This window comes from Vombatus ursinus, unplaced genomic scaffold (genome assembly GCF_900497805.2).
Source record: "Vombatus ursinus unplaced genomic scaffold, bare-nosed wombat genome assembly UNPS02014798.1, whole genome shotgun sequence".
In the NCBI taxonomy this organism is placed as follows: domain Eukaryota; kingdom Metazoa; phylum Chordata; class Mammalia; order Diprotodontia; family Vombatidae; genus Vombatus; species Vombatus ursinus.
In genome coordinates, this window is record NW_020954576.1 from 46,512,194 (window position 1) to 46,526,190 (window position 13,997).

At 43.6% G+C, this 13,997-nt stretch overlaps 1 protein-coding gene across 1 annotated transcript in view; it reads left to right on the forward strand.

Moving 5' to 3' along the window:
- The window catches only part of PIGR (polymeric immunoglobulin receptor), a 30,413-nt gene that overhangs the window by 8,868 nt on the left and 7,548 nt on the right, over positions 1–13,997 (forward strand). Inside the window, exons 2-6 of the mRNA XM_027871238.1 lie at positions 4,891–4,968; positions 6,207–6,551; positions 9,100–9,759; positions 10,771–11,097; positions 13,517–13,834. Coding sequence (XP_027727039.1) covers positions 4,929–4,968; positions 6,207–6,551; positions 9,100–9,759; positions 10,771–11,097; positions 13,517–13,834 — 1,690 coding nt within the window. The 5' untranslated portion in view covers positions 4,891–4,928. The remainder of the gene's footprint in view (positions 1–4,890; positions 4,969–6,206; positions 6,552–9,099; positions 9,760–10,770; positions 11,098–13,516; positions 13,835–13,997) is intronic.

The window sequence follows — 13,997 nt, forward strand, 5'->3', positions numbered from 1 at the left end:
TGTGTGTGTGTGTGTGTGTGTGTGTGTGTGTGTGTGTGTGTGTGTGTGTGTGTGTGTGTGTGATAATTCAGAGTCCAAGAGGACAGGTTAGCCACCCTCCCTCCTCCAGTTCTTCCTACTCCCTGTCCTCAGTTTCCCCAAGTCCTTTTCCCCAGATGTCTCTCAGCTTGCATATTCTTGTGGCCTGGGGGAACTCTGAGTGAAGATGGAGAATGCTTCCTGGGACTTATTGTCCTGACATGAAAGGTCCCACCTGGACACAAGTGTGGAATGTAGCCACTATCTGAGCCATGACTGTGTATTTTGGGGGTTGTGACAAGGAGATCTCTGCAGGAGTGAAGCTGGGACCTTCTCCAGCTGGGGCTGGGTGCCTTCTCTCCTAAGATGAGGGTAATATGGCCCAATGCTGATGTTTCATTCCAGCTGGCTTGCCCTTTTAGCAGTGCTATCAGTCAATATACAAGTATTTATCAAGTTCCTCCAAGTTGCCAGGCACTGTTCTAGGGGCCAGGGGTTCAAAGACAAAGGCAAAAACAATCCCTGTCCTTAAGGATCGTATATTCTATCATGGGAGACAGGATACTTGCACCAAGGCTCCCTGTCCCCAGCAAAAGATAATGCGTAAGTCCCAAAGTACACGGAATCACCTCTATGCTTTGTGCAAGGAGAGTCAGCTTCTAATCACAGTGCCCGGTAAATTGTAAGCACTTAATAAATGCTTGCTTATTTGATGGCTCCTGACTGCGCACGCCCAAGAGAAGCTACTGAACCTCTGGGCCTCAGTCCTCCCTCCTCCTACCGTACAGTAATTGCTCAGTATCCCAATCTCTGCTTTGCTGGAATATTAGGAGGATAATTTAAGAGGTGGAGGTCATGGGGAAACTCATATCAGATTTGAAGTCTATAAAGTATATAGTACAAAGTTCACCCTTCAACTGTAATGATGCCTTCAATGGGTTGTTCCTTGTTTATTCTATAATCAGCTATCCCTCCACCAACTCTACACCAAAATTACAGATCTATTTTCCCAGCTCCCCTGGTGGGTGTCCCATCTTTAAACTAGGTGGGGAATTGCTGTAAACACCATGTGTTTCCACCAGGGGGGAAAGGGGAATCAGCAGGACCTGCCCCAGCTATTCTACATAGAAAATAGTCTCATTCCCAGAATTACCAGGATTGGTTAAATCTCACCCCACCTACCTCTCCCTTGTTATTCAGGTATATTTTTCTAGCCCTCCAAGTCAAGGAGTTAATCATTGCCCTAGTGCAAAGAGTTTGGGACCAATTTACTGGTGCAATTAGTGTCCAAAAGAGCCACTCCACACCCCATTTGTTCTTCCCCCTTTCCTTCTCAAGAAAAACGAAGTCTTTATCTCAACAAGGAAATAAAATGTTTCCTTGATGGGAAATCCCCAAAAGAAAAAAAATTAGCTGAGAAACAATTCTATTTGCTGATGGTCAACCTTAGCCCTCAGGCGGGCCAGGAAAGGATCCTCATATTAAAGAGGGAGCCAGTAGACAATGACAAGAACACTGTTTATTTCTGTCCGGTTTGGGGCCCTCCCTTCTTCTCCCCTTCTTACCAATACCTTGGCAATCTTTTTATCTTTATAGGACACCCAGTACTGAAGGTAAGCCTGATCTCCTTCCCTCTTCATAACACTCACTTTTTTTTCCAACATTTTTTTTTCTTAACAAGCTGGTTCCCAATGCTGAATCCAGGCAAATTCTATAGGAATACCTGCTTCCTTTCTTCTCTGGACTGGGATCTGAAGCTAAGAGGAGGGGAGGGAACTTGAGATGGACTTGAGTTCTGCTTCTGCTCCTGGTGTAGTAATGAGTCTCCAGCCCCATGTACCCGGGCCCTTGAACCAACCATGGAGGAGAAGCTCATAGATATAGAGCAGAAAGGGACCTTAGAGGTCAACTAGGTCAATCTGATCATTTTACAGATGAGGAAACTGAGACTCAGATATGTAAAATTACTTTCGAGCTGGGATTCAAATCCAGGTCTTCTAATTCAAAATCCCAAAGACTTTCTACTATACCAAGACTGGAGGAAACAGCTCATTGGTTAAAGTACTGGACCTGGAGTCAAGATGAACTGAGTTTACATCTGGCCTCAGGCACACTAGCTATGTGACCTTAGACAAGTCACTTAACTTGTCTGCCTCAGTTTCCTCAACTGCAAAATGGGGAAAATAAGAGTACCTACCTCCCAAGGATATTGTGAGGATCAAATGAAATAATAAGGGAAGAAAGCACAGCATGTATATAGCCCCTACTATGAGTCAGACACTGTCATTCCCTTCACGTCATGCTGCCTCTATAGATCTAGCCTGTGGCAACATCCACATTATATTCCATCTTATCCTGAGACCTGCTTTCCTTGCCTAGCTTCATGCTAGCTCTGTTACCTTCAGTAAGTTACTTAACCCTCTGGGCCTCACCATTATCTGTAAATTGAGTCAACAGCCAACAGGATGGAACCAACACTTCCTAGCATCCTGAGTAAGTCACTTAACCTCTCTGAGTCTCAATTTCTTTATCTGTAAAATGGGATTGCTTTATCTTATAGGGGTGTTGATTTGTAAGTCTCAAAGCGGTATATAAAGGTAAACTTTCCATTGTCTTCCATCAAAGTCCTACTTGGGTGATGGTAGTGTTGATATGACCCTAGATTCTTTCAAAATACATCTTTGGAGCACTAGCTTTGAGTTCCAGTCAAGTAATGGATGTCTAAATATTGGCTTAGCTAAGATTAATCAATCTCATCACTAGTTTGATCCCCAGTGATATTTTTTAGCTGCGACAACTTTCAAAATATTACCCACCAAAGTCACTGAAAAGTTGTGAATGCACTGATGTCATAAGTAGCTACACCCACAAGTTCATAGTATCCTAGATCTGAAGGGGAGCTTTGAAGCTATCTCGTTCAACCCCTTCATTTTGCAGATGGGGAAACTGAGGCCCAGTGAGAGTCTGACTTGCCCAAAGTCACACAGGCTGTTGTTGTTTGTTGTTGTTCAGTCATTTCAGTCGTGTCTGACTCTTCATGACCCCATTTGAGGTTTTCTTGTCAAAGATACTGGAGTGGTTTGCCATTTCTCTCTCCAGCTCATTTTATAGATAAGGAAACTGAGGCAAACAGGATTAAGTGACTTGCCCAGTGTCACACAGCTAGAAAATGTCTGAGGCCAGATCTGAACTCAGGAAAATGAGTCTTCTGACTTCAGGCCTGGTACTCTCTACCTAGCTGCCCCAAGTGTCTCAAGTACTAAGCATCAAAGATGGAAATTGAACCCAGGTCTTCTGACACTGTACCATGATAACTCCTTATCCTGGTCTTATGAACTATTAAACCACTCATTAATGAATCAATTAGGTATTCTCTAAGATAGCTTCCTACCCTGAAATTCTATGTTTCTATGTTCCTTTCCCCAGAAGACTTTAAGAGAAATATGTCAAGGTCACTTCTATAATGTGCTTAGCCTTGGGCTAGGCACTGTGGGGTCAAGGAAAGGGAAAAAGGGACCTAAAAGGATCATAAGGCAAAGCTTCTACCCTCAAAACATTTATGAGACCAGAGATTTAAAACAAGAAATTTCCTTAGGAGCCATGTAGTCCAATTTCTACATTTTATTCACAAGAAGTTCCAAGAAATTAAATGACTTGCCCAAAGTACGTAAGTGACAAAAGTGAGATTTGAACCCAGCTCCTTTGCCTACAGAGCCTACACTCTTTCTGTTGTATCATGACACCTCCAGAGTTAGGAAGAAAGGAAACATTTATAGAGATGCTTCATTACTTCCAAAGATTTAGGATTTCATCAGTGTGGGTGCCCTTTCTACCAACACAAGCAGCACTTGTCCCAGCTTTAATTGACAATTTTCATGAGTTGCTGCAGCCAAAATGATTCATCCCCTTGGTTGCCAATCTGCTGGTGATGAGGTTCTGCTCTTTTAGCTAAGCTGGTTCTCTGATGATGAATACATAGCCCATCGCTGAACTGCTTGAGGCTTCAAACTCTACCTGGAAAAGTCTAGGTCAGTGCCATTCCCAAAACATGCATTAAGTGCCTACTATGTGCTAGCCAGGGCAGTTAGATGGTGCAGTGGATGGGGCATAGGACCCAGAGTCAGGAAGAACTGAATTGAAATCTGGCCTCAGACATTTACTAGCTGTGTGACCCTGAGCAAGTCACTTCACCCTGTTTGCCTCAGTTTCCTCATCTGCAAAATGAGCTGGAGAAGGAAATGCCAAACCACTCCAGTAATTTTGTCAGGAAAAGTCCAAATGGGGTCACAAAGAGTTGGACATGACTGAACAACAAAAATTATTAAATAATTAAATAGTAACTCACATGTTATATAAAGTGATTTGAGACCTCTACAGAAAAAGTGCTACATAGGGCAGCTAGATGGCACAATGGATAGAGCACTGGCCCTGACGTCAGGAAGACCTGAGTTCAAATCTGGCCTCAGACCAAAACACTTGACACTTACTAGCTGTGTGACCCTGGGCAATTCACTTAACCCCAATTGCCTTTAAAAAAAAAATAAAGTGCTACAGAAATCTTAAGAAATATTTGTAGCAATCAATAAATATTTATTGAGCACCTACTATATTCCAGGCACTGTGCTAAATTCTGGGGATACAAATAAGAAAAAGAAAGATAACTTCTGCTCACAATAATATACAAGAAGAAGCAGAAAAGGGAGAGGAGCAGGGAATGAAGAGATGACTGGTCTGACAGCCCTCCTTTAAGAGGAGGTCCTAGGAGGAAATAAGTATGTCACCACAGAAACACTCCTGACATCTTCTCAATCCCTCATTCCCTCCAGCAAAGGCCTCTAGAACCAAGGGCATTTCCTATTCTTGGTCTTCCAGGTTCTCAAATCAGAAGTGAAATCTCGGTAGCAGCTGCAATGGCTTTCTTCCTTGCCTGCCTGCTTGCTGTCCTCCCTGGTGAGTATGGGGAGACCCACTTCCACCCCCATGTCCTGGACACACTTTCCTTCCAACCTTGAAAGTGGACATTTCCCCAAGTATACATCACTGTGTCATACTGGAGAGACACAGAGAAGCCACTTCTATCCTCCCCTTGTACCATAAATGTCATACCTGGAATGGACATTGCATACCTAAGAATTAGTGGAGGCCATGAAGGTTTGTTTTTTTTGGGGGGGGGAGGGTGTTATGAAGGGGGTGGGAATGGTGGTGGGACTTCAGAGCAGGGTGTTCAGGTGGAGAACAGGGAGCAGAAACACCCACTTCCAAAGCCACTGGATCTAGTGAAGAGTCCTAGCTGGGAGTCAGGAGACTAGGCTTTCCAATAGTCAATCAACCAATCAGTTAACAATGATTTATTAAGCACTTACTCGGTACCAAGTATTGTGCTAGGTACTGGCGACATAAAGACAGAAAATGACACAATCCCAACTCTCAAGAAAGTTACATTGTATCAGAGGAGTTAGCATGCAGATACCTAAGTATGCATGGAATACTTATTCCATGCTAACTCCTCTGATGCAAAGTAGCTAAATCAAGGCAGTTGAGGAGAGAGGGAATGAGTACTTGGCAAAGGCAGGAAACGTTTTATGTAAACTAGTGTGGAAATATGTTATCTATAACTTCATATGTATAATGGGTGTCATATTTTTTGCCTTGATGGGTAGGGGAGAGGATGGAGGGAGAAGGAGAATTTGGAACTGAAAATAAAAATTAAATAAAATTTAAAAAGCAAAGAAAGGTTTCATGTAGAAGGTGATGCTTGAGCTGAGTCTTGAAGAGAGCGAGGAATTCTGAGGCAAAGGTCTCAATTCTATCACTTTTGTAATCATAGATAAGTTATTTGTTCTCTATCATTCCCAGTTTTCTCATCTGTGAAATGGGGATAACCTGCCTTACCTAGAAGACAATGATCTTCTAAGGATGAAATGAAATAATTAAAGAATGGAGTGCTGTGAAAATTAAAACATGATACTCCCAAAGTGTATTGGTATTGTTTTTGTCAATTGGTATTAGTAAATCATTTTGTATGGGGCATAGGCTGGTAGAGGTAGTGAATTATGTAACTATGACAAATTAGAGCTGGCTTGTTACTCACCTGGAAGAGAGGCTGGTTTCACGCTTGGTGGGGGCCCCCACACTTAGACTTCACTTTCCACAGTCCTCAACATATTCCTCTCCCTTTTTCCCCACAGTGGTTTCTATGAAGAGTCCCATATTTGGCCCCAAGGAGGTGATAGGCGTGCAAGGCGGGTCTGTCTCCATCCAGTGCTTCTACCCACCCACCTCAGTCAATCGGCATGCCCGCAAATACTTCTGTCTTCAAAATCTAAGGGGCTTCTGTGACACCATAGTCTCCTCAAATGGTTTCGTCTCTGAGAGATTTAGTGGAAGAACCAACCTCATCAATTTCCCAGGGAATGGTTCTTTTTTAATACAGATTTCACAGCTGAAGAAAGAAGACACTGGGCTCTACAAGTGTGGTGTGGGCATAAGTAGTCGGGGTCTGTCCTTTGACCTTACCTTGGAGGTGGGACTGGGTAAGCATCGAGAATTCTTCTGCCTCTGGGGCACAGGATGAGGGAGCTACTTTAGGCTGCAGTAGGATAGATTTAGATGAAAAAAACAAGTAAAAACTTCCAAAGAACAAGGTATGTAAGACACTGTCATGGATGTCTTGCCCAGGACAACTGTGAAATCTCCTTCTAAGGGATCTCTAAATATATTTTTTTTTTTGTGAGGCAATTGGGGTTAAGTGGCTTACTCAGGGTCACACAGCTAGTAAGTGTCAAGCATTTGGTCTGAGGCCGGATTTGAACTCAGGTCCTCCTGACTCCAGGGCCGGTGTCCTATCCACTGTGCCACCTAGCTGCCGCATAAGGGATCTCTAAAAAGAAGAGATGAGGGTGGGTCAGGTGTAATCCTGCCTGGACACAAAGGGATGGACAAGATAGCTGCTCTAGTTTCCCTTCAAACCTATGAGATTACTGTATAAGTCTCACTGGCCTAAAATAATTTGGCATAATATACCTCTCCTTACTTCCTCTTCATTGGGTTTCCCAAGACTTCTGTGGCTGGGAACATCAGAGACACGTGGGCCTTAGAGGGGCATCATAGAGTACTGGGAAAACACATCACTTGAGTCAAAAGATTTGGCCCTCATACTGTGCAGGTCTTAACCTCTCAGAGCCTCAGTGACCTCATCTATAAACAGGGGATGAGAATTATTTACGTTACCCACTTCACAGGAGTGTTGTGAACTAAGAGCTTTGTAAATCTGAAACCACAGTAACAATGTGAATTTCCATTCTAGTTGACCGTGGAACTTTGAGGAAGGCATTAACATTTTTGCCACTTAAGTTTCCCTTTGGTTTAAGATCTTGTGTGCCCAGAAGGCCCCTGTAGATTTCGCATGTCGTGTATCTCACATTGTCACTTAACCTGTATTGGTTCTCTAGTAGCAATCAAGAAGGTGAATGACAGGATACAGAAAAGGACAGTTTGGATTGGAATGGTGGGAGGGAAGACTGAAAAGTAGTCTATCTGGAGCTTGGAGCACTGCTACAGAGGGCAGGCTAAGCTGAAATGCTCAAATGAAGGGTCTGGGACAGGCTAAGGATATTATAAGAAGGGAGGGAACTGGAAGACAGTTTATAGGGGACTCAAAGACAAACTTTATCTGTTTGAGAATCTGGCTTGGGACCTGCCCTTTCTGTAAACAATTATCTACACTGGTCTTTGTGATAGTGTGGTCTAGAGTAGGTTATGCTATCTTTCCCAGCTGCATATTAACTGGATTTATGGGTAACATGAAAGCTGAAGGGGATGATTAATATGTGGATTGAAAGGAAGTTTCCTCACCCCCCCACCCCACCCCCAATCTCAACAAACTAGAATAGTGGTTAAAGCTAATAAGATGAAATTTAATACTCACATATATAAATATCCTCCATGTGGGTTCAAAGTTCAATTGTACAAGCCCTTGTAGTGTAGTGGAAAGAATATTAGGATTAGAATCAGACAGACTGGGTTAGAATCTCAGTTCTACCACCTAGCAGCAGGGTGCCTTTGGCAAATGACCTTGCCTCTGTGACCCTCAGGCTCTTTTTCTATAAAATGAGGGGGTCAAACTAGTTGGCCTCTTATGACCCTTCTGCTCTAAATCTTGGGACTCTATTTAGCAGTAGTGAGATTTGAGGTAACCTTTAAAACAGCAGTTTCTATAGTGGGATCAGAAGCTAGACTGCTAGAAATTGAGGGGTGAATGAGTGGGGGGAAAGGTCAATTAATAAGTGAAGATGATTTTTTGTAAGAGATATATAAAATAATAGTTTGAGCCAATGGAAAGATAAGGTGAAAGCTTTTTTTTTTTTTTTTGCATGAGGCAATTGGGGTTTAGTGACTTGCCCAGAGTCACATGGCTAGTAAATGTTATGTGTCTGAGGCCAGATTTGAACTCAGGTCCTCCTGACTCCAGGGCCAGTGTCCTATCCACTGTGCCACCTAGCTGACCCAAGGTGAAAACTTTTTGAAGATAGTTAAGTTCTCAGTATGGGCAGCTAGGTGGTGCAGTGGATTGGGTGCTGGGCCTGGAGTCAGGAAGACTAATTTTCCTGAGTTCAAAACTGGCCTGAGCCACTTACTAGCTCTGTGACCCTGGGCAAGTCACCTAACTCTGTTTGCCTTAGTTTTCTCATCTGTGAAATGAGCTGCAGAAGGAAATGGCAAACCACTCCAGTATCTTTGCCAAGAAAACCCCCAAATGGAGTCACAAAGAATCGGACATGACTGAAAAAAACAACTGAACTGAACTGTTTTTTTGAGGGAGAAGTACAGAGAAAGAGTCAGCAGATAAGGAGGAACTGGAGTTCTCAATCACTGGAAGTCCCTAACGATAGGTTTATTGGGAATATAGTAGAAAGGAATAATGCTTTGGGCAAGAGTTGGATTAGATGACTTCCGATGTTCTTCCCAACTCTCAAATTCTGATTCTTTGGAGTGGGGGGACGGGGTTGGTGTCAGGATTTTATTGGGCACTTATGCTCTTCTCTTATTCCTTCCTGGACCCCTACTCATTCTATCCTGCAGGTCCCAATCTCCCTGACAACACTGAGGTCATCACCACTGAAGTGGGTGAAACAGTATCCATCAACTGCCCTTTCCAGGAACAGAATGCACAGGACAGGAAATTCTTATGCAAGAAGGCTGGAGAGAGCTGTGCACTGGTCATTGATTCTCAGAACAAAGTGGGCCTCGACTACGAAGAAAGAGCCACCTTCGAGATCGGTGGCACCAGCAGTATAGTCTTTGTGGTTACCATCAGTCACATCAAGAGGCAAGATGTTGGGCTGTATATCTGTGGGATCGGGGAGGACAGTGCCAATGGAATCCAGAAGAATGTTGACTTAAAGTTGCTGGAGCCTGAAGCTGAACTGGTCTATGCTGAGCAAAGGGGGTCAGTGACCCTGAACTGTGCCCTGGGAAGCACAGTGTCAAGCGTGCCTAAGTATCTGTGCCGGATTAGGGCAAACAAGACTTGTGACTTGGTCATCAACAGCCTGGGATTTACAAATGATGACACTCACGGAAGGATCCTGTTTACCCCTACAACTAAGCCTGGATCTTTCAGCATCACAATCTTGCAAGTGAGGAAAGAGGATGCTGGTCTATACCACTGTGGTGCCCAGCAAAATGGTCAACCGTCTGAAGAAGGGCCAATTCGAGCTCTACAGCTCTTTGTCTCTGAAGGTGATTCATGGGAGAATTGAGGCAGAGCGGGAAGAGGCCAGACAAGTGATAATTCTCCTCAACCTCCATGTACCAATGTCTAGCATTTCCAGGGCCCAAGACATAGAAAGCTTGGTTCCTGTCTTCAGGGAGCTTCCAGTCAAGGATGTCTCCCTCTTTTTGGCCACTATCTCCACTTAGTTTCCTCTCCACAAATAACTGGAAAAGAGAGAGTCCAAGAGAAGATTTCAGTCTTCCTATTTTGTCCCTCCTTTGCAGTTGTGCTAAGAGATTTGGTAACAAAGGAGGAAAGTCACCGGCTAAAACAGACCTTGTAGATTACATATGATTTCAGTGGCCCAAGTTCTCCCTGTTTCCAATGGCAGAAAATATCAGAAGGGTGAATCTGAGAATTCTAAAACCATAGCAGGACCCAGTGGAGCCCATCCTATCTCTCTCCCTACTTTCTAAATTAGACTGTATCCTCTCTCTCATACACTTGTGTGTAGGTTGGGAGTGATGGGGAAGACTGAGAATGTGGGTGGAGGTGAAGAAAGTAGGTTTATCTTACTTTTATACTTCTCCTGGTAAGTTAACTGTCTCTCTGGATTAGTTTTAATGTCTCTCACCCCTCTCAGTCAAAGCTATTCCTTCTTAATAATAACCATATTTTTAGGAAGCCAGAGGATGAAGGTTTTTATCTTATGTTGATGTGACTTTTAGCTGCCTCTAAATCTGGGGATGAGGTGAGGGAAGGGAAGTAAAATGCCCAGCTTATTTGTTAAGATGGTGGGTGCTGACTTCTCCAAACATTTTGGAGAACTTTGGTTTTAATCCTCTGCTAAGTGGAGCTAGGAGTGGTTGTTTCAATTCTCAATCTGCTTGGAGGTTGGTGAGGGGAAACCAAAGCAAACAGAGGGAGGACGCTAGCAGTAAGTCAGCTTAGATCATGGGAAAAAAAATAACTCTGGGACTGTGCAAGATTATGACTATGCTGAGATGCCTCCAGTCAACCTCTGTCTGTGCTTTCAGAGACCACTGTCCCCAGCAGTCCTTTGGTGGTGAAAGGTCCACCTGGTGGCTCCGTGTCAGTAACCTGCCACTATGACCCCAAGAAGGACAACACTCTGAAGTACTGGTGCAAGTGGAAGGACAGCAACCACTGTACTAAGCTGGTAGACAATTTGGGAAAGGTGGATGAGTCCTATGAGGGAAGAGTGGCCTTGTTGGACCAGCCAGAGAATGGCATCTTCACTGTTATCCTCAACCAGCTGACTCCTCAAGATGCAGGCTACTACTGGTGTCTCAGCAGTGGGGAGCACAACAGGAAATCGTCTGTGAAGATTGATATCATTGATGGTAGGAACTGGGTCAAGGGCAAGGGGAGAGGTAATATGGAGTTTGTGGACAGGCCCTATCCAGGACCATCCCACAGGTCCAGGCACTAATGCTCCGAATCACACCACATTGGCTATTTCTTCTTCCACATGTATTTTCACGATCTCCCTACCCTTCCACCCCAATCAAAATTTCAGATTAAGGTTTCTTGCCTTCAATTCCATGGCAGCAAATAATCCTAGGCAGGGGAAGTGGATAGGACGATCCCAGTTTCCAGGGAATGTTGCTGTATAAGACACAGTCTTCTTCTACACTCTGAGGCTCCACACTTGAGTACCACCCTAGACCAGCAGAGAACGTACTTCCCCATTCATTCTATAAGAATCTTTTCCCAATCCTTGTTAATGCCATTGTCTTCCCTGTGTTGATAATCTCCAGTATATCCTGTAGATGTCTTCTCTGTATGTAGTTGTTTATATACTATCTCCCTTATTAGAGTATGAGCTCCGTGAGAGCAGGGCCTGGTTTTTTTCTTTCCTTTCTATATATCTCTAGAGCTCGACATAGTGCCTGGTAGATAGAAGGTGCTTAATAAATGTTTGTTGACTGACTGACTGACCACTGAAGTAATAATTTTTACCCAAACAGACCAACCAGTCTTCCGTATTAACTAAAAAGATCTGAAAGGGAGCAAAAGCACATTGATGTCAGTGCATCCATCCCATATGACCCAGTCTTATGGATGTCCAGGAAGTCAATGTCAGTAGTGATAAAATGCTTGAATATCATTATTATTTATATATTGTCTACAATGTCGTGAGCAGCAGCACAATGTAGTACCAGGATTTTTAAGTCTGGTGAAGTACCATATGTCTGCCATTAGACGACCAGCCTTGTTAAATGCAGAAAAGCTCATCTCTAGGAAGCTGACCACTAGATAAGGTTTGTATGTGAGGGTGGGGTAGGGGGTTGGCCATAGCAATTAATGAAAAATGTTTATTAAGGTTCAGAGGGGTCCTATTTTATTATTAGCTGAGGAAGTACCCACACTGATGCAATATCCCTAAAACCTTAAAGTCATTTTATTTGAACATCTATTATATATTCTATAATTCTCTCCTAACTCCATGGCTCATTATGGCTTAGAGGTGACCCTGGAGTTTGTTTCACAGGCTGTTCCAGGAGAGTACCTTCCGATACACCAATCATGAGTAGGCTCAGTAAGGATGCACACATGACTTGGTTCAATTCTTTTAGTGCCCACTGGTTACATCTATAGTCATTGTTGCTATAGCTGTCCTCTTCTTCCTTTTGGGACAAGAGACCAAGCTTAACCAGGCTCCCTCAATAGTAAATATCATATTTATCTTAATAATAATGATTCTATCGCTTACTGGCTGTGCAATCTTGGGTAAGATGTTTAGCTCCTATGAACCTCAATTTCCTTATTCATGAAATGAAAATAACAATACCTTCCTACATATCTCATAATAGGGTTGGGGTAAGGAAGAATCACTCAGCCAATGAGAATGTATTAAGTATCTATTATGTGCCATGCACTGTGCTAGACATGCTCAAATTGGCTCCCTATTCCTGTCTGGCTTCTTACTCAGGTTGACCTCCAAAAAATATAAAAATGAAACAGTTCCAAACCCTTGAGGAGTTTACATTCTATTGAAATAAGATAATAAATATGAAGACATTTCCTAACCTGAAAATACACTAATAAATCTAAGCTTTTGTTAATATAATAACTAGCCTAGCTCAGTAAATCTGTCGACAAGTATTCATTTAAAAAAATTATGTCAGGCACTGTGCTAAATGCTGGGGATACAAAGAAAGGCAAAACCACAGTCTCTGCCCTCAGGAAGCTTACATTCTAACAAAAGAGACAATATGCAAATAACTGTATATCTAGGATATTTCCAATATTAGTGGAAAGTATTCACAGAGAGGAGACATTAACAGTAAGGGGACAGGAAGGAGACTGGGAAAGCTGAGTGTAAGATTTGAGCTGAGTCTTGAAGGAAGCCAAGAGAAACTATGAGAAAATGGTAAGGGGGCAGGGCCTTCCAGGTATGGATGACAACTAATGAAAAAACAAGCAGTCTGGAGGTGGAGCATTGTGTTTCAGGAACAGCAAAAAGGCCTGTGTCATTGGATTATAGAACATATGGAGGGTAGTAAGAACGAGAAGACTGGAAAGATAGAAAGCGGCCAGGTTGGGGAGGGCTTTAAAAGCCAAGCAGAGAAATTTCTATTTGATCCTGGAGAGCCATGGGAATTTCCTGAGTAGGAGGGTGCCGTGGTCAGACCACCCTTTAGCTCATCACTGTCATGAGCTGCAAGGGCCTTCAATCGTTCTTCTGCAGGGCCTAACCTCCTGATGCCCTTCCTCTCACCACCCCATCATCACCTTATCCTTCTGCTTTGTTCCCAGGTCAGTCACACTTAATAGCTCCAAAGACTGTCACTGCCCAGCTGGGCCAGTCTCTCAACATCTCCTGCCACTTTGCCTGCAAGTTTAATTCGTATGAGAAATACTGGTGCAAATGGAGCAACCGGGGCTGTGAGACCCTGCCCAGCCAAGAGGAGGGTAATAGCCAAGCCTTCGTGGACTGCACTCTAAACAGCAGGATTGTCTCTCTCTCCCTGAACTCTGTCACAAGAGCTGATGAAGGGTGGTACTGGTGTGGTGTGAAGCAGGGCCAGAACTATGGGCAGACCGTTGCAGTCAATGTGGCTGTGGAAGAAGAGGGTAAGCCTTGTATGGAGAGTAGAACCCAGGCATCCAGGCAATGTCCGGAGCTCTAGTCTGGGCCAATCCCTTAGCTCTTGGACCTCCCTCCCTCCCTTCCTTCCTTCCTTCCTTCCTTCCTTCCTTCCTTCCTTCCTTCCTTCCTTCCTTCCTTCCTTCCTTC